The 22,568-nt window shown below is 29.6% G+C and overlaps 1 protein-coding gene across 1 annotated transcript in view; it reads left to right on the forward strand.

The window, feature by feature from the left end:
• LOC123293787 overlaps positions 1–22,568 on the forward strand; it is a 418,380-nt gene that overhangs the window by 360,520 nt on the left and 35,292 nt on the right. The window contains exons 5-6 of the mRNA XM_044874700.1: positions 4,882–5,014; positions 16,091–16,241. Coding sequence (XP_044730635.1) covers positions 4,882–5,014; positions 16,091–16,241 — 284 coding nt within the window. The remainder of the gene's footprint in view (positions 1–4,881; positions 5,015–16,090; positions 16,242–22,568) is intronic.

Raw genomic sequence — 22,568 nt, forward strand, 5'->3', positions numbered from 1 at the left:
CTTTACTCTTTTTACATATTTTCTACATATGAATAATAATAATAATAACAATATATTATTGAATTTTCGAGTAATATATTTTTCTTGAAAGTCGAGAGAGTATACAAAACCGTCGATACAGAAAATATTTGGTTGGATTAATAATTAATACGAAATATTCAAGAACGATTTTGTGTAGTTAATAATTTTCCTCCTTTTTCATCTAATTACTCCTTTTTCTGCCAAACGCTTGTCCTATAAATTATTTGCTAATTACTCAAAAATGTTGACTTTCTAACTCAATGAAAACAGGAATCATTGCCTCAGTTGCAAATAAATTTTTTGGAAACTAATAATTGGAAACTAATGACGCTGTGCAGTCAATATAGCAGTCCTAAACTGGCAGTCAAAGACTGAGTTCACCATTAAATGAGTGGGCTAATTTTTATTAGATATTTTATTTATATAGATTTGAACGGTATTGTTGTAAATTACCACATGGTTTCTGCTTATCTATCAATTTATTCACCGCCGGCTAAAATGTATTTTAAGCCTGCTTTCGTAGTTTAAGCAACAGGTTGCCCCATGGCAAAACGATTTCTCCAATCGAGATCATGTTCTTTATTTCCACTCAAATTGTTTTGTTATTTCAACTCAAATTGCTCCCAAACGAAAAGATCTGGATCTTTAAAATTTTAAATTTTAAGTGTCAATTGCTCAAAGTGAAGAGTGGAATGATAACTTTTAGATTTTTTGAAAGTGCTTAAAAAGGGCACTTACACATTGTTTTTTAACAGAACTAATCAAGTCGAGAACAACAATTATCTATCTCTTAAAAAATGCATTTCATACTGAAAAACTGATAAAATTTATGGAAAATTTTTCAATTTATTTCATTGAATATATCTTTTACATTCTAATATTCAGTTTTGATTCTCTAAGGAGATGAAAATTAAAAATACTAGCTGTCATAAGCCCTGAGTTTGAGTTCCAGCTGACACAAGTCCTATCACGTTTAAGTGTCGCCTTGGATTGACATTCAATTTTACACTTCACAGTGTCAATTTGTCTAGCATAAATTATATTACTTTTTGTAAAAGTTTAAAAAATATTGTAGACAAATATGGGTGACCTTAAAACAAATTTCCACTGTACTTGTTATATAACTTGAATATTATACAAAATTTATAAACCATATGAAAAATATTCATATGAAAAATATCCATATAGGATATTAAATAATGAAAAATTTTCTAAAGAATATGATGGACATACAGGAAGAAGAAAATTATTTATAACATAAATAATAAATAAAAGACATTATTTTATGCAACAGCATAGAAAAGTTTTTTAAAACAATCATAAATTTCATAACAAAATTTTCTCCCCAAACATGTTTATAAGATGAGTGGTAGGTACTAAGCAAAATTGTTTATATATACTCGACTACACAAAACATGAATGTAGTTTAATATAGTTAGTCCCAATGAAAATAACAAATCCTTATTTATAGGCAAACATATATACATATATATATGTACCAAAACAGGAAATGTTTGGAAAACTTTCCTAGTTTCTAGTATGCTATTGTTTATATATTGGAATATTATATATAGAATAAATAAATACCTTTATATATTATTATGCCCTAAATATCTCTGGTTTAATGCTTTTACAAGAGTTATAAACTGACATACCAACAAACAGACGGGTAGAAACCAAAAACGAAACAAAGAAAACAAGAAAAAAGAACTTGCTGTGTGAAAGAAACGTACCACCTCTATGTTCATTTTGGAAGGTCTAACTAAGCTTAAAAGTTCAATTCAAGAGAAGTGTGTCATTTTAAAAACGCAATCAAAAGAAATTCCATAAATTCTTTCATGTTATCTTTTTACCACCTTAAAAAATACAAAAAAAAGTACTTTGGAAAATTAATATTGTTTTTAAGAAAATTGCATCGTGTTTTTAAGTAAATTCAGGTAATTAAGAAACTGTAATTTAATTCCATTTCACTTTTAATAAAATGAATTTCGTTAAAGAAGGGACAGGAGAGTTTGAAAAAAAAGCCAGCGCTCTACTTTACCATTATTTTCGTGTTTATACGTTGGTACAGCTAACTACGCTTACATGCATAATCCAGTCATTATCATGTAAATAAAGTATATCCCAAAAGTCACTGAAAACACATTTTTCCATGTTTATTTCATTGAACTCGAGGACTCAACGTAGGATGAAATGTTTAAAATTGTAAATTCTATAGATTACGCTCTTCACATGTTTTCAATGCTGCAATAACGTGTCATTTTTTTTTATATAAATTTTGTTGTATGAAAAAAAGCATTGGCAAATTTTGTGTATATTTTAAATGAACGGCTACTGAAAAAAAAATGAAGATATCTATTTTCCTAATATTTATATGTGGCTAAAGGACTCTGAACTCTGCGTGGTATTACCTTAAAACACTCTTGCCCCTGTAAGCAATTTTGTAGAAAATTCTTGAAGTAATCCTTCTCCTGCCATAGCATTGTCAGTGAGTTTTTAAACCACTTCTTGTCGCATCCACTGTATTAGTGCTTCGTTATTGTTTCTATAAAACGCTATCACAGCGTAAGCGCCATGCTATGGTATCCACCATTTCATTGTGGCTGAATGATGACAAACGTGATTAGCAGAAGGAAAACATAGCCCACTGATACAACTTGGATAATTAAAAATATTACCTTAAAAGCTATAAAATTTGCTTAAATGCTTTTTTATGTCGTTTAAAGTGGTAGAGAGTTAATTTGGGAAAAAAATCATTATATTTCTGTTTATGGTCTTTTCAAAAGTGCCCACTTCTCTACCCCAGTATTGGAATCTATAAATATTTTAAACAAAACGGCAAAATTCGATTGTGATTATCTATAGGTAATCAGAAAATTAGGTCGCTCAGTACTAAGTCGAAAGAACTTCTGGACAAACACAAGGATCCTTGCTTTCCCGATACGATCTAGACTGACCTACGTATTAACCAGCATAATGTTAACAGAATGCATAAAAATATTTGTACGGTTACGGAACTAGACCTCATATTGCATCAAAATTCAAATATCTAGAAATTCATTTGCTAAAACTCTGCCAATGTGCTTCAAAAAAGCCAACTTATGATAGCTCAACATTTTTCCCATGGGCCTATTCCTGCAGTGAATTTTGAGACCTTTATCTAGTCTTGACAATGAAGAGGGTATTTAGAAAAAAAGTAAAGACAAGAAAAAGCAGAGAGTACTTAAAAAATACGAGACAACCAAGACAACGAGGTTGTGTATACATAGACGAAAAAACGAAAAAAGAATTATCTTATACTGATGTTGTCATACTAGAAAGCTGATATTATGTTTATGTATAATAAGATTTGTGAATAATCATTTATTTTTGAATAAAAATTTCTCTTAAATAAATTATCATTGTCATTTATCTTAGTATGTGATTTTTGGGATTTATGAGGGTGGTGACTTTTGACACCAATCTCAGACAAATAAATCAGTATTCAGTTAGAAACCATTCTAGAACTAAAACTGTCTGAATTTGATTTAATCCTGTAAAAGAAATAATATGAGAAAAGTGCTCTATGGTGTATTCATTTTCAACTAGTTAGGTGTATACTAAGTATCACAGAAACATATAGTTTTATATTTAATCCGTGCTTTTTTTGTGACACTGAGTATACATATGATCTAAAGCCTTCTACTTGATACGGGAGTATCGATTTCGAATCCCGGTTGCAATAGTTTATCAATTATAGTTAACGTTAAGTTACTGTAACGATGAAGTAACCAGGAAAGTCTGTAAATATTTCTACAAAACTTCCAGATAAATGTGATACTTATCCAACATGTCTGAATCTATGCAATCTACGAATTTCAAAGAGACAAATGAATCTCAATCCATAAAAATATACTAGAGCCAGCTTGAAAACCGTTACCACTTTTCTGAAAGTTCTAATTCTGTTAAACCATAAATATATTTCCATGAATTTATAACATTTCAGTCCTCATTCAGTAAAATAAACGAAGATAACATCTAAATTTTTGAATAGTCAAAATCAAGACATATTATTTTTTGCGTGACGTGATCAAAGATCATTTTCAAAGATGCTAAAATATAGAATGAGGCCTCTTTTAGTTGTTAGTTATTTAGTTCGTTGGCACAAATAAATAATGTTTAACTAATTTTATGTATTTTTTGTAGTATTTTTCAATTTTTTTTCATATTAATAATATTGCTAAATGAAGGATATATTTAAAAATAAGTTTATTCGCAATTTTTTCTATGAAATCCTACCAGTAGGAATATTATGAAGTTTCTTCTCATCATTCCTACGATAAGATACGAGTTGGTAGCAATTTCTTTCTAATTTCTTTCTCACTAGTATTTTCTTCCTAATTCTTCTTAAAATATTCCTACGTTTAAGTTGTAATAAAAATTCTGCAACATTTTTCAGCTAATCTTGCTCGAGTTGCAGGGAGTGTAAATTTTTACCTCAAGTGACTAGAAGTGAGGTAGAAAACCTACCCGAGTTATTCGCGTCACAAAATCCTACACAAGTCGAATCATTCATCTCATTTTCAATGCATTTATAAATATTTGAGCCTTTGTAAGATTTAAACTTCATTTAGTCCTTCGAACCATTAATTTCAGTGGATGGGACTATATTACTGAAATTTTGTCCCTTGAAAGGCCATGTTAGAACTCCAAGTGGTGAAATAACTGCTAGTTCAAAAACGAATCAAAATATGTTGATCGTCTTATATATTTTTATTTTTTTACACTAATCATGTTTCAGAAAAAATGATAAAAAATAAATTATTAAACAGAAAAATATAATCCGATTTACAAACTAAAAGTTTTCTTTATTTGTTACAGTTTTGGGCAGCTTATGTACCTTGTGAATCACAGCATCGAGACGCTGTACAATTAACATTAGAACAAATTGATGTGATACGTCGTTTTACCGAACAATATCATCCACAACTAACACTATGTACATCAGCCGAAGGTAGGTAACCTATACATGTATAGAAAGGTATTTCGAATAGAAACGTTTAAATAAATTGTTTTTGACTAAATAAATTAACCGTAATAAAAACTTTTATTCAAACAAATTTACATTCACATGCAAACATTTTTAATCCAGACATGCTGTTTTCTAGATTAATTTTTCTGGAAAAATTATTTACTGAAAAAAATTTATTTAAAAAAAATAGTTTTAATTGAAATAGTGGGTCAATGAATTAAAAATACTATCCGAATTTTCTTGTCTAGCTTGTAAATTATTAATAAAGGTCAGGTTAATCAAACAAAAAGTTCAGATTTTAAGTGTGGATGGTCTCTAAATGATAATCGAGTGTTTCGATTTTCGTGTTTTCAGTGATTCTTTTGGTCTGCTGTATATACTAAGAGAAACTCAGTAGCAACATAATGTGTAAAAAAATGGCAAGAAATTTGAGGCTTGCAAGATGTGTCGAAAGGATTGCAATATAGTTTTTTTTTAACAATTATCCCGCCTTTCAACTTCAATATAATTCAAACATTTCATGGCACGAGTATGTTATCATATAGGTCCCAAAGTAGATAATCTGTTATGAATGTTGAGCATCTGTTGTTTCTTAAGCAACGGTAGTACCTTAGATTTCTATTAAGTCACAAACAAAAATTTCGAAAATTAAATGGACATGTTATGAAATCTATTTATAACATCATAAAACAAAGTATGAAAAGCGAAAAACTAATTACCCTTATCGCGACACACGAGCCATGGCTTAATACTCAATTTTTGTTAATCTATCTTCATCATTCCTTGAAATGCCATTCAAAAAAATTCAAAAAAATGTTAATACTTATTTTCTCGCGATAATTTTCTCGCCATTAATTTTGATTTTAACAAAGATGTCGCATTTATTTTGTACAAAAGTTTCTTAAATTGACCGTCCTATTATGTTCATTGATCATACATAAAAGCTAACAAACTTTTTTTTAAACTTCGTTCGTAGATATATTCAATGCTGTCTAAACTCTCATTTTGTTGGTACATATTGAAAGTTAACTGAAAAGTTTATACATTTTTTTATTTATTTTTTTTATTTTGGCTTGTAAATTAACATTTGGTTTATTTTTTTAAAATTTTTTGTTTTGATAAAAACAAATCCAGTTAGAATAATTTTATTTGATTATTATTTTTATAGAATTGTGAACATACAAAAACAACATTGTGTTTTTATTTATTTATTCAATCTAATTATAAGCTATAGAATTTCCTAGTATAAAGACCAATTCACATGAATCATTTTTTATTTTGCAATCCAATAAACAAGTTGGTATTCCTGAAAAAGCTATCAATAAAGCTTTTAAATAATATAAAGACAATTTTATAAATCATTTAAATAATATATATCTTTTTAAGCAAAATAAATTTTAATTTCCAAACAGTTTTACCGTTGTTAACACCGCGCCAGATATTATTATAATAATTTTAAAAAATTATTTAAATCATTTTAGGGGGGGGGGTGTAATTACAATATGATTTAGTTTTATAATTTAAGGGTATAATTTTAATTTGATGTAAAAAAATTCGGTTGTTTTACTAAAGCTTTCAAATGAAACACTTACTTCAACTCCATCTAAATTCACTCAAAAAAGTTGCTAGCACTCATACATGGACTCAAAATAACATTCAAAACCTGCTAGCTGGACATTAGCTTATAGGATATTGAATATTTGTTTTAAATTTTTATAGCTTTATAACGAATTAGTGCTATAGACGAATTATATAACGAAAAAAAGCTGATGATCGGGACTTAAATATGTAATATGTAGAATATGTACTTGGGGTAACCAATTTTTTCTTCCAACTACATTCAAGTTAAGTTTCTCAGGTAAGGTTAGGAAAAAATATTAGGTTGGAAATGCGCACTGGAAAACTTGAGATCCATTTGCTTTGTTCTCTGTAAAAAACCCTTGAACTAACATTAATGCTTCCCTTAGAAATATTTCTTATTTTTAGAAGTACATTAATATGTATATGAAACAATCTTTTCTGATCGAATTTTCTTTCTTCTATATTTATTATATTATTCCTAACTATAAGTACATATGATAATGATGGATCGTTTAAGAGAATAATAATAGTGCAACATTAAAAGAAACCAAGAAACAAATATGAAAAATATACAGATTGGCACACAAAATATCAGTTTAATAAATAAAAATTAAAAAACCCGTCCTTTCAAACATTTTCTGAAAGCCTTTATGGAATTATAATTTTTTTAAGCATTATAAAATGAATGGTAATAAAATTTCCATTTTTTTAAACATATGCTAATAAACTATTCAAAATATCTTAAAAAATGGTCGATTTTTGGTGCTTTGAAGTTCGAGTAACTAATAAATTTACATTGGAATGAAAATATTTCACTCAGAAACTCAGGAATGGCCTAAATATGTGAAACAAGCGAGTGAGATATCATTTTTTTAAATGTTTAAAATATGAGTCCAAATTTCCTACTATCAAATAACATAAATTAAACCCATATTTTAAAGTCGTTTTTGGTGAGATATAATTTTTTAAATGTTTAAAAAATGAGTACAAATCTTCCAACTATCTAATAAAAACTAATATTTTAAACTACTTGAAATTTTCAAAGTCGTTTTGTAATATTAGATATACCCTGTATTTTACTTACTACAAAAGTTGTAAAAACCAGATTTAATTACAAAAAAAAAAAAAAGAAAATAATTTCTTCAAAGAAAACAAACAGATGGTAAAAAGTACTTTTAAAGAATATGTATGCTTTCTGGCATAACAAGAAATAAAAGAAATATCATTTCCACTTACCTTCCATATTATGAATTGCAGTAAAATAAATTAATCTGTTGCATTCCGGACTGCATTCTACTACTTTTAAAACGCTAATTAATCTTCTCACTCAACAAAAGCAGAACACAAAGTCAACATAAACAAAGTAGAAATTATATTTTATGAATAATTGTTACTATTTTTATTTGACTTTTGTCGTTTTGTTTTTCTTCAATTACACTTAACACTACTGTTTACTCTGAAGTTCTTTTTAAAAGCATGTTTCATTTGTATCTCGTGTAAGGTCAGTAATGGATCTAGAAAACTTTTATCAAATGTAAAAATCAATGTGTACAATTGCCTTGTAGGTGCATCTATACTCACAGCATTTTATAATATTTCGAAGCAAATTGATATAGGCGAGAAAACTTTATTGCTTTTAATTTCCACAAAAAATATTATTACACTGAGAAAAATTTATGAAATCGTGACCGCGGAGTTGACAAATTCGAAGTTGAGTCAATAGAATTAAGATTCAGACAAGTCTGTGGGAATGAAAGTAACTTTATAGCTTCTCTTAAACCAACTGCGCGAGTCCACTAAATTTGAATTGCTTTACTTATTTTATCAAATTCTGCAACAAAAAGGTGCTTGTGGTTTTTTTCACCCTGAAGCCTCTCAGAAATTGCCCATAATCGAAAAAAGATGTTATTGATTGCCTTGCCCGTACTTTGGTACATCTCCAGATGCGCCATTATTTATTTTGTTATATGGTAGAGAAAAAGTTTATAATTCTAATTAGTAAGATAGAAAACTACCATTTTTTTGTAAAAATAGAAAATATTTGTATACAGAATGAATCATGATTCGAACTACTTTAACCATAAAGTAAGATATGGCTCAAAAAATCAAAGGAGGCAAGTTATGTTATAGTGCTTATGAATGGACGATTCAAGATGGAGAGTTTTCTGGTGACACAAGAGCTGCAACAATTATACTTCTGAATGCTTACCTCTGAAAAAATACTCTGGGCACATTTTCTTGGTAGTAAAAGTACGTTCCTCCTTCTATATTGACCCTTTCTACAAAATTTCTTAAGACAGAACTTTCCGTTTACTAAAACATAAATTAAACTCCAAACTCGATATTAAAACACTATTTTATTTTAAAGTAGCTCTGAAGAAATCGACAGGAAAAATGTGGCCACATTTGTCTAGAAGTACAATTAGTCATGCTCTTCCCTTTATATTGACGTTTTTGTTAAGAAAGATTCCTTTCATTTTCATTTCAAGTTCTTTTTAAAACACGTACTTTATTTACTAGAAACTGCGTACATATGAATGAACGAACAATTTTGCAACAAAATTTTCTCGAAATCAGAAAGTTATTTAGTAAATTCTATTCGTATGAATGTAACTTTACTTATACAGTTCAGGATATATATGTTATTTACGGAAAATTGGAAAAGATTACATGGTTCAGGAAAAGTGGCTCACGTGGAGCTTATCTATAAATATATAGGAGACTTTCTATAGATATAGATAGTCACTCATCACGATATCTCTGGAACTATAAGACCTAGAGACTTGAAATTTGGCAGGAATATTCCTTTTGCCAAGTAGAGGTCAGCTAAGAACGGATTTTACGAAATTCTACCCACAAGTGGGGTTGCGGGGGTGTTCATGAATAAAAAATTCATATTTTTCAATTATGGCTTTTAATAGTTCAAAACTTGGTCAGAATGTTTAAATTACATTTAGAAATTTTTTTAACCTTCGAAGGGTAGAAAGGTGTAGCGAGAAAGTGGGAAGGAAATATCGAATATTTACAAATATACCTAAGTGGGGTATCAAATAAAAGAGCATGACGTGTACATTACAAAACTGTTATCCAACGCAAGGAAATGTGGAGGGAGGGATGCAAGTGGGGATGTTGCCCAGCAAAGCGGGTAGTTCCCAGCTAGTACACTTATATGTATATTACTACATAGTTCATTCGAATTAGACCGTGGATCAGAAAGAGTGGTTTATTAAATGATAAAAACATACTCGAAACTTCGTGAGTGATTTCCTTTTGGCGAGTCTACCGAGATTCTCTCTACGGCTTTTTTTTTGAAAGCTCTGCGTTTTCAAATGGGCATGATAACATCGTATTTAAGCTATAATATAGCTAGTAATTATTTTCTTGAGCTTGGATATTTCAGAGACAATATATTAGTAATTATTTCAATAAGTTCCGATACCGGGAATCAAACTCAATCCTTCTGGGTGAAAGTCAAAAGCTATTAGGAGCTGTTTCGACCACATTTATGCTTCTTTATAGTTCGAAAAAGATTTAATCAATCGAATTGAAGACATGACATCTCTAATAAAGATCCTTTTTTAGTTGCGAGAGTTGGGCGAAATTTGGTCTAAGTAATTTCTTTAGTGTGCAATATACTTTTATATGCCAATATTTCCTGAAACACTAGGTGGGATAGAATTTGTATTTGAATTAAAGGTAAAACTATGTGTGCATTTTGTTAAATCTGAATAGAGAATATACCCGGCTGTTAACTTTATGGTTTACGACCCTAACAATATATGGTGTACCCATATAATAAAAGATAAATATATATATAAAATATATAACACAGAGAAAGATAACTATAATGTAAAACCATGAGTAAGTAGTACTATATGTAAATTTTCATATATAGTAGAAATAAATTACAGTACAGATATGAAGTTTTAGATTCCTACTTTTACATGGTACCAACCGACGGATTTTAGAACGTTCTACAATAAAACGAGTATCTTCATACGGTACTAATGTAAAACAGAGATGTTTGGATTTATTAACCACCGAAACAAGCCACCGAGAAAATAGGCGGTCAAGCATATTTATTAAAAGTCCCTTGTATATCTTTCATTTGGTCGCAAGAAAGTTTTGCCTTCCTCTTACACAATTTAGAACTATGTTCCTTATCGAACAACTGACACATTTGTATAGTTTATTATTTTGAAATATTAAAAGTATTCTTAATGGGGTCATGGTCTTGTGATTTAGGTGTCCGCTCCTCATACGGAAGATCACTGGTCGAAACCTGGTGTACGAACACACATCACACTTCTGACTCTTTTTTTTTTCAATGCAAAAAGTCCTATTTGAAACCCAACAATTTTGCATCCAAAGTTTTCAGGAGATTATAGTTTTCTTTTAAGAAGCTATAAATATTCTGTTACAACTTCTAGATTAAATTTTGTATTATCGGTAGTCACTTCCACTTCAATGTAGACATCATCGGTGGGAATTCGCTAATCACAACCAATCTCCGTCGAGACATATTACTTGACGTTAATTTACTGACGGTTTCACGACTTACTTACCATAATATTTTAATTACAAACCTCGGCGGATATGACTATTTATAGAGGGCCTTTTTTAGCAATAGTTTTGTGGACCTACAAATAGAAACATATCATTAAATCTATGATTTTGATTTTCGCTGAGAAAGACTTCCCCCATGAATTTTAAGAGAAATTTTAGTACAATATACTGAGTATCTCAACTTGATTGGAAAGCTTTCGTCTTCAGTAACTTTATTAACATATAAATACCTCATTAACACAGCAATATAACGTTATGTTGCATAAAACAATGCAAATAACACCATATGACATGTAAAATATTGTAAATCGGGCTTTAGAATCGTTGTATCATCGTTACTATCGTTCATTATATAACGAATATTTTTATACACGATGACAAAATTACAAAACAGTGAGGAATATGTATAATAATATAGCTTAACTTTACTGTTTCACAATTTTCATACCAAATTTAATTTACCTATTATTATTTTTAGTATGTGTAAATGTGTATTTATTTTAACCTTTTGATGTACAATCTATAACGTATAATCTCATCCAAAACAATTAAATACATCTCTCTATGGATAAAGAGAGAGAGAGATTTCCTCCACGAAAGTTCTCGTAAGTGGACCTTTTTCTTTTACGGAGCCCAGGAGGTATTTAGATAGAACATTTAAACTAATGACGTCAAGCAGTCAAGATGCCAATCATAAGCACGCTTAAATAAAATACTATTAAAAGAAGGATTTACTTGTATTTAATATGGTTTCTTATTATTCATCTATTTATTTATACTTAGTCATTATTTTGCTTATAAGGTTGAAAATCTAGTCTCATTATTTAATCGCTTTTATCGTTTTATATGCTCACTCCACAAGATGTTTTTTCGTTTAATCTATGTTTTTGTTTTAGATAAGAGTACGTGAGATAGATTTTACTACAAAGTAATTCATTTTTTCAGAGCTCGATTATACCCTGCATATTATTTTTATAATATTTATGTGAAACATTTATGATTTGATTTTGAAAGAGTCATATATTTGGTCACATCACTTAATCACATATATTTTTATGATTGAAAAATATCAATTAATTTTTAATTTTATTAAAAATTTGTCATGTTCTATTTATAGACAAATATTTTTTAAATTATTTGAAATCTATATTACACAACCAAAATATAACATTTTTCAACATATTGACTCGTAACCGAAAAAAACAATTTTAAAGTTAGTTCTCAATAAAATTTGAAAAAATAGGGTTTTTCAGGGAAAAATATTTTACCATTTGTGTAAATTATAATTAATCACTCGTCTTATGCTCCCAACATACCGTCTTCATGATCTATAACAGCGGAATTTTTTCTGTGAATACCTTCTCAGTCAGAGTGTTGTCTGACTTGGATAGTGTTTTTATTGCTTTCGAGACAATGAAAACTTTTTTTTTCCCTAATTTGGTCTTTACGGGAAGATAAAAACATTTAAATTTTAACGGTATTTACATTTTTGTCCTATTTGTTACGATCTAAAAGATGAGTCCTACAGATCCATGATCCAATTGACATATATTGTTTGTTTTCGAACTCAAAGTCATTTTTTACGTCTTAAGTACACTATAAAAATTTTAGCTATAAAAGTTTATAAAAAGGCCTTAAATATAGGGTTTAATATTACATTAATTATTTGTAAAAATAAAAAATGTGTCTTGCCATTTTCGATTTTCAAATTGTAATGTGTAATAAGAGCAAAATCGATCAATAAAAATTATAGATAATATTTTCATACGAATAGTGCCACAAGGCTCAATTCTAAACTAGAATAATTTATTTAATTCATTCATTGAATCGAATATATTATTAAATATTTAATTTTATACACCCCAAATGAGTTTGAATTGTGTAACCAAGACTTTATTACTATTACATATTATATATAGTTCTAGAACTTACTATAATAACATTATAAATCAAGAAAGTGTAAATTCACTATTGTATGTTTTAAGATATTTTCAAAGAGAGGTTGGTAGGTATATTATGGGAGTGCAAACATATAACAGAAACTTAAGGACTTCTCGTTCTGGAAATCTTAGGTCAGTAATAATGAGCAAACGTATAGAATTATTCATATAACGTATTGGATGTCACATATTTATGAAAAAAATACTTAAAGAAACATAAGATTTATGAAGGATAAGTACTTGAGAAATCATCAAAGATGTTAATCCAAGTTGTCTACTTCATTCTCGTTGCGTCATCAACATGGCTCCTCATCTTAAGAAAAATCCATGAAGGTTATAAAGAAGGAGAAAGATCGCTATGTACTAAAGCATTAGCGCACCTGTCCCTGAAAATTTGTAGAATTTATAGTTCATTTTTAAGCCACCAGCCGCGCTGTCATCAAGAAGTAGTATCTGTGAAGTTAGCTGTTGTTGTTAGCATAATGTACAAATTGATATATCATTTCAAATTAGCGCTTTTATTGATACTACTTAGCGGTCGCAGCGCCTCACTTATTTTATCCATATTTCGGGGACAATATTTTCTATAGCGATCGTTCTCCTTCTTATAAGCTTCATGGAAAAATCATTGAATACGTTGCTACCTTCCAACCAATTCGATTACATGCGCAATAGTAGTATATAAGCTAATAGGGAAATAATGACTAATTTGTATGAATACTACTAGTCAACTGTTGTTGTGTTGTACGATCAGTTGTTTAAAATTCTGTTAATATAGTTATTTCTCTTCCACTACAATATTTCAACTATAGTCGTTTCAATTAAAAATATACAAAAATCGTTTGAAATTTTCTCTCTGTCCTTAAAATATTTCTAACGACATGAGAGAAATACGTGATATTAGAGATTAGAGAACGAGAGAAAGTAATAAACGATCACAATATGCAGGTAAATTGAACAACGTTCCCGCAATTCATTTCTGGATTACCCACCATCCACACTCTCGTGAAGTATCTCGCCGGGTATACTTGCCAAATTTAGCCGAAGTAAAGCACTAACCGCTACACTCTCGTCTTGCATTGCAAGTATCTTAATTCTATGGCTGACATCGAAGTGGCCACAGCTACTACTAAGTAAAGCAAAACTTATAAACTGCACGAGAAATCGCGAGAATGTGGAGACAATACTCGCCTGTACCCACGTAGATGCCCAATAATGCCTTTGATTCGGGTACACAAAACTGTTTTTTAGCAAAGACGAACAAGTTGAGGTGAGGTCAGGTCAGACATAACAAGTACTACCTACACATTCCCGTTCCTCAATTGACTTTCTGCTACTCGCGAAAGTGTAGAGGAGGCTTTAAACTAAATATTTGTCAAAAGTAATCTTTTTTTATTGTTTTTCGTAAACTAAACGGTCAGTTAAATTCTTTTAAGTTTTCCTTAATTTGTTTATTTACGTAATATCCAATTTAGTTTGCAAAGCTACTTTCTAAAGCAACAGCTCGAACTAAATATGTTCAAAAATGTCTTCTAAATAGGAAAGATTCATATCTTGTGCATGTTAAATAACGACAACTTTCCTTAATCATCCTTAATCATGCCCTACTTTTAGTCACAGGTCGTTAGAAAAACCTTGAGGTTACATCCTGTATTAAGATGGTTTTGCAAACATATAAGAAACATTACCTACAACAGATAAGAAACATACCTATTCAGTTTACAGTTGAAATGAGTTCAAGAGATAGATACCTTTGTTGAATGGGTTAAGTTTTAAATCAAATATAACATATATAATATAATATAGAAAGCAGCCTAATATATATAATTGCTAATCTTAAATTCATAATCAACCGCCATCATCCATTAACTATAAAATAAACTATAAACCATTATTAATAATATTAAACTAAAACCGAATATTATTCGGTTTTTGGTGTAGTATGTTTAATATATATTAATTACAAACCTTGTTAATTATAATCATAATTTATACATTTATACATAGATAGTAGATACACTGAACGAAAAAAAGGTTTGAATAGGCATGGTTTTTACGCAAAAACCCCAAATTAATGGAATAAGTTTCAATTGCAAAAACAAAACAAGTGAAGGCAAACAATCGACTGAGTTAACTGTTGAAATACCATGTATAGGCAGTGTTGATTACGCAATCGTTTGCTTTTTACGACATGTAAGTAAGGAACGATAGTCACTCTTACACACAAAGTAATAAGTGTATCTTTCTTCTCACTTCCTAATTGGAAATAGTAATAAACAAATTACATTTAAAATTTACATTTAAAATTTTGTTCTATTTCTAACGGTTAACAAGATGGGTCCCACGAACCCATGATCCAAGTGATCTTTATTATTCATTTACGAACTTAGCCTCACTTTTTACGTCCTGAGCAGACTATAAAAATTTCATTTCTTTTCGTTTTTGAGTTATCGTGTCCACAGACGGACGGAAAGACAGACAGGCAGACGAAAATTATATGAACGCCTATAAAAAAATTTTGTTCGTAGCATCAATATTTTTAAGCGATCCAAAGATGGGATAAAAAATTTAATTGCGATGGTAATGGGTAAAATGAATAGTAAGTTAAATTTTCTGTGACCAAATACCATAGTTCATGAAAGCCTACGCTTTTTTCTTCGAAATTACTTAGGCAAAAATTTTAATCCTTAAATTATAATTAAAAAAAAACTAAAAAAACACGCTTTATTGCACTTAAAAGTGAATAATTATTTTAATTGTAATGTAAAATTCAAAGTGTTTTATTACAGGTATCGAGCACCTTACGCGTTTGAATTTTACATTACAATCAAAATTATTATCCAAGTTTTTTCTTTGACTCGATTACAACAGCTCTTTTTATCATTTTTTACATAATTTAAAATTAGAAACTAAAAGACTATTTCATAGTTAATTGATGACATTAAACATTAAATTTTGATTTTTTTTACAGAAATTCGTGTCGCACATCAACGCCATCAATTGTGTTCATTAATCGGTGTTGAAGGTGGTCACTCGTTAGCAAATAGTTTAGCTGTATTACGTACATTATACCAAGTGGGTGTACGATATTTAACGTTAACGTCAACGTGTAACACGCCTTGGTAAGTATATTCATTAATATTGAATTGAAAAGTATTCTTAGTCCACATGTTTTGATGTCCAGGGTTACAATAAGGAATATCGATTATGGTTTTTTTTCGCATTTCTTAACAAAATATGAAAAATACCGTAAAAAATATGGCAAAAAGTGAAATTCAAATTATAATGGGCCAAGAAATACGGATGATCCAAGTATTTTAAACCACTTATAAGACAGATATTATAGACAGAGAGATGGGCATAGTATTTGACGTCATATACGATGTTTGTCATAAGAACATCATGCTAAATTGCTAGAAAGAGAAACAAATAAATCTTTGATGACTATCTAAGCCGTTTGTTACATGAATAACCTTTCATTAAAGGAAAAAAAAACAATAGATATTCCCTATTAAATGGACTGTAGTAATAATTTAGGAATTTATTTATTAAAAGTAAGAATCATATCTCATTTCTTGAGTCTAAGTGGTCGAGCGAGTTAAAGCGCAATGATTTTAAGCGTTTTACTACTAAGACTTTGATTGCGAGTTCGAATCCAGGCAGCGGCAGTCTGATCAATTATAATTAACGGGGGCGGTAAATTGATCACACCGTCGTCGCTTGGATAAGAACGAAGTTACCGACTAAAACCACATCATAAATATTTAATTGTAATCGGATAGCTTAAATAAATAAAAATTATGATGTGGGTGGTCTCTGTTATAGACGCGTATGTTTGAGGAATGGAGGCCAAACCCGATTATTATTGTAATAAACAAACGCTTAGACTGAAGATGGTTCAGGACTTTGATCAAAACGCCACTCGTGTTAAATCTCCCAAAAAAAAACATACTTTTCATTTAATAACGATTAAGCCTACTTTCATAATTTTTATTTACATAACGATTTACATTTTTGTAAATCTGAACGCCATTTATACCAATACAAATCCCGAAGTGGTTCATAAATCGCATATGGATTCGTTATATAAATTAAATTTTAAACCAATTCGAAAAAGTACCGAGAATTTAATATTGGTATTGAAGATTGGTTTTTATAAAAAACTAACAAATTTTATATTTTTTCGGGATTCAGTTTCACATGCTTAAAATATTCTTATAATATAGCTACCCCCGTATTGTTGAACTATTTTAAGAGAGAAAACTTAAGTTTACTAGAAATTACAAAAGCTCTAGTTTCGAGTTTACTAAAAATATCCACGCGGATCAAGTTGCATGAAAATATAAATTCAATTTCAGCTTATGCAACTTTGTTATTTTCACTTGTTTTAAAATAAAATTATTTCAAAACAATAACATTTTATTGAATTTTGTTTTGAAAATTGTCGGTATTCAGTTTCATTTAACATAACACTTTTTTTTTAAGAAAAACTTTTTTGACAGTTTTATACAGGAGATATTTCACAATTGCGAAATATGAAAGAAAACGGCATACATTTTGGCATTGTGGTTTAGTCCTATTAACACAATCATTTTGGCTTTTCATTGTACAAAAGCTACAAACAAAGTCATCGAAATACGAGTTTCCAATAAGAATTCCATACTGAAATTATTCTAAACTTTTCTACATATTTATAAAGCAACGATCTTTGATAAGTTTAGTTATCTGAATTTATAGAGAATTGCACCAAGTTTCCTAATTCGTACCAATATAAGTTGCTTAAAACAAGCGTATTTCAATTTTTATACTAAATAAATAGACTGCAAGCCCATGCTACAATTTTTCGGGTGAATTGACCCACCGGGAGACATGTTGAAAAAGATGCTCTTATATGTAAAGGTAAGTTCAAGCACCATGGCGCCAGTTTTACGCGGTACACGTGAGTACAGGTGAGAATATAAATGTCACACTTGGTGTCTCACCCCTGCAGTAGCAAATATGAACGACGTTGCTGGATACTAACTCTAAATAAGTATTCGAAGCAAATTACATAAATTTCGTACAGAAATAAATCCGGTAATTCGGTACCAGAAGTTTAAAAAATTTTTTTGATTTCCCGTTAATTTCCGAACCTCTACGTGATTCATTTCTGTACGGTATTTATGTCTCTTCGAATACTTATGCAGAATTAGTATCCAGCAACGCCGTACATATTTGCAGCTGCAAGTGCTTAAAATTACTTTTACAAATGTATTTTTTCCACCATTATTCCTGGAGGTTCATTTCACCCGAAAAAGTTTAGCATAGACTTGTAGTCTAATACACAAACTATGTTTAGAGAATTGATTCATTTTTTGTGCAATTTTTCTCAATTTAACAAAACAAATTAATGATTAACTATTTTATTATCAACATGAAGTTTAATTTTGGAAATCTATGAACACCTAATGTAAAATACTGGAGTATCATTTAGGAGACCAATGAGTACCATTTATTAAACCGGTTGTCAAAATAGTACATTTAGTTGCGTTAGTGAGGACAATTATAGCACCTCTCATCAGATTTTGTGAAGTTCGTTGAAAAATCTATTCAAAATGACTGTAGTAAATATTAACTTATTACTTACACGACTTCTCCTTACACTTGTATAAACTTTAAACTAAATAAGTACCCAGTTATTTTGTTATTGTTGATGGCACATCGCATCGCTATGATGCAAGAGTATTTATCTTTGTTTTGACATACATATCCTGTGAAAACCGGAAATAATACACTATAAAATATATTGGAACATATACCATATATATATATATATACAACAACAACAAAACTTTATAACAGAACTTTGTACCATTTTATACTGTGTCAAAAAGGACTTTACAGTTAGGAGAATTACATCGGCCGTCTTATATTTCTGTGTATGTATGTATGTATGTATATATGTAAAATACAATTTTCATAAATTGTATAGTTTTGGAAAATTTATGTAAGTAGTTTTGTATATACATTTTCCTCTTCGTTTGTAAAATATATTTGCATACCCAGTTTTTTTTTCCCTTGCTGTTCGTTCATGTTCTAGTTGAGTAAAGTTTTCTTCAATGTCACACATAAATTGTCAATATTCCATTAGAGAGAAGGAATTAAGAGATTAAATAGTTTTACGAGATGACATTGACAAGGTAAACTTACTTGAAAAGTTTTATTTCTAAACATTTAAAAAATAAGGTCAGAGCGAATGTTTTAGAAAAGGTAATATTTAAGTGGCGTGTTTTGACATCATAGAGTGATGCAAATTTTGGTACGTTCTTGAACTAGTAAATAAATCTCTAAATTCGTCATTTAAATAAAAGTAATTTACTATTATATTTCTGGTGAACGAAATGAGTTGATATACGTTCGATTCATGTTGGAAAATATTGAAAGTTTATTATTCAAAGTATTGAAATTTTAATTACTTACACCATCAAAACTTCATTTATAAAAATATTATAAACGTAGCATTGAAAACTTGTGATCCATTGGGCTATTATTTACGGAGAGTCAAGAATGAAAGTGATGCTATTAATGAAAGCTTTGAAGGATGCATAATTAAAGTAACTAATTAAAGTTCAACCTTAACAAGGGCTCCAACCATTTTAAATTAGTAATAGTGAGACCAAGACCAAAACCAAAACCAAAACTGCATTTGACTATCTTTCTTGAACGAATTTAGTGTAATGGATTTAGCATCTTTATCTTTCTGTTCGGTCTTGGTCAAGTTTTGTTTGGTCTTGCATATGTGTAAGAGCAAGAATCTCAAAGCTCAACACCAAGTATACTAGACAGAAACAGTTTATTACAAAATGATCAAGACCAATGTGTAAGTTACAGAGCAAAGTTGATGCTTAAATGTGTAAGATAAAAACAAATTAGCTTTGTTTTGGTGTTTGTGCTCATCACTATTAAAAATATGCTGAAAATTGTCTTGTTAGAACGGGCTTCTGTATATCCAGCTTCTTCGGATCTACAGTAGCGACCTCAGCCTCTCAAATCATTGAAGTTTCTGTGATTTTAATTGCCCTTGCTTTATCCATCAACCTGTATCCATCGAATACGCTGTAATTTCTTTTGCAACCACAATGATCTCCAGATTTGGTCTCCAACAGTCCAGTAACTATTTTGCTTTCAATTCTGGATAATATGAAAATAAGTAGAATTAGAAGGTAATTCAAATTAAGATTTATGCTTCATTTTTGACATTTGCTTCGTTGCGCCCAATTTGTCACCCGATACACTGTACTTATGGAAGACCACTTAAAAAAACCATATCAAAAATTAATCTTCTAAATATCATCAAATTTACACACGCAAAAAATTGTATGAATACGCTATTAAAGTCGCCATGTATAAATCTCGGAATATTCCGGTTACTTAGGATTTTCGCATTGCGTCAATATGAATGGAAATTTTACCAGTTCACAACGTCTGGAGTGTTATGTAACAGAAAACTTGTTATATCGATCTTACAAAGGAAATATGTAAAATGTATGTCGGAAAAAATCATTACACGTATAATACATAAGAAAATAGGGAAAAAACAAATAAAACACCCTGAAGAGGTAAAAAATAATTAAAAATAAGGCCTAGAATTTTATTTACATATCGTGTTTCATGATTCATGAAACAAAAAAAAAATATAAACGAAAGAATATATCGTAGTTATATTCTTTTACTTACTTCGTCCTTCTAACACCGTTTACAAAATGAAAAAAAGGCGTAAAAAACACAAAATAGGATGATATATATTATTCAAAAAACATAAAAGGTGAATTTTTCCTTATTTTTTTCCTCATTGATACACAGTTATTTAAGGAAACTTAAGTATTACAGTGTTATTCATTTTGGAGGGTATAAGCACTAGATTACAGTCATGCCCATAGAAAAATGTTATAAAATTCATTTTGTCATTTTGAAATCACAAAGATATGAATTGATTTGTGAGATATTGTGAAATAATTTCAAAACAAGTGAAAACAAAAAATTGACTGAGTTAAATGTTGAAATGCCATGTATAGACAGTGTTGATTGCTCTGTCACATTACACATACATACATGTCACACACATATAACTGATATACCCATATAATACATGCTATACAATTTGCGCATAATATGCGCTCTCACGGGTAAACAGTGATGTTTACGAAAAAATGTTTCGAACAAATTGTTTATTTTTTTTAAAGGAACATTTTTTCATTTAAACTTTTGTTCTATCTCTAACGGTTTACAAAATAGGTCCTACAGACCCAAGACTCAATTAACCTATGTTGCTCATTTACGAACTCGACCTCACTTTTACGTCCTCAGCACGCTATAAAAATTTCAACTTGATATCTCTTTTCGTTTATAAGTAATCGTGATGGCAGACGGACAGACGACAGACAGACAACCGGGAATGGACTAATTAGGTGATTTTATGAGCACCTATACCAAAATTTTGTTCGTAGCATCAATATTTTTAAGCGGTACAAACTTGGCAGTAAACTTAGTGTTCTTCATTTTAAGTAGTTCAATCTAATCTAGGAGTGGGAGATTTTTGTCAATCGACAAGATTCTACTCTTCAGAAGGAATACGCAATCGAAAAATTATGTGGAAAATGCATAATTATTGAAATTAGAAATGTGAAACAAAATTATTAGGTTTTTACTTTTTTTAGACTTTAGCATGTTTGAAACTTTTTTTTTTCGTTTTAAAGGGTGCTTAGGTATTTATATACCCAAAATATTAAGAACCACATAAGATCACATAGCATTAAGTTTATTGAATATCTTGCAGAAGCAGAAGATCAAGGGCGAACCAGGCGGGAAAGTTAATTTCTAATATAGCTTTGTACTAAGCTGTAGAGCATGCTTGAATCTGCCGTTAAAAAACATAGATAAACCAATTACCAAAACTCTTATATTTGAGAAAAGCCCGAATGATTCTTGATGTTTTGAGAAACCCTTAACAACGTGAACCATTTAGAGTTTCCTTAATATTCTGATTTTTCATTTAAGTGAAGAAAAATGTTTCTTCCTTATTTTTTTGTTTTGTATACAGAGTATTTAGTTCATTGGATAGAAAGAAAAATTTCTCGAATAATATTGTAAGAAAGATATGTTTATCAGTGTAAAAAGAAGGTTCATTTTCATTTCACCTAAGGCCATTCAATTTTTAGTGTATATATAGTCAAGCAAAAAAGAAAAATTTATTATTAATAGTTTCAAAATAATAATGATAATGATAATAATAATAATAATAATGGTAATATTCTCTGTTTTTTTGCGTTCCATGGAAGCGTGTAAACAATATAAAAGCTTGGAAAAACCTCTTGAATTGCTTAAAGAAAACTGATAAATAAACTATATAGTATATATAAATATTTTTCCTTATGAAAACACAAATAAACGAAAAATTTTTCCTTTGAAAT

Source organism: Chrysoperla carnea, chromosome 1 (assembly GCF_905475395.1).
Source record: "Chrysoperla carnea chromosome 1, inChrCarn1.1, whole genome shotgun sequence".
In the NCBI taxonomy this organism is placed as follows: Eukaryota; Metazoa; Arthropoda; class Insecta; order Neuroptera; family Chrysopidae; genus Chrysoperla; species Chrysoperla carnea.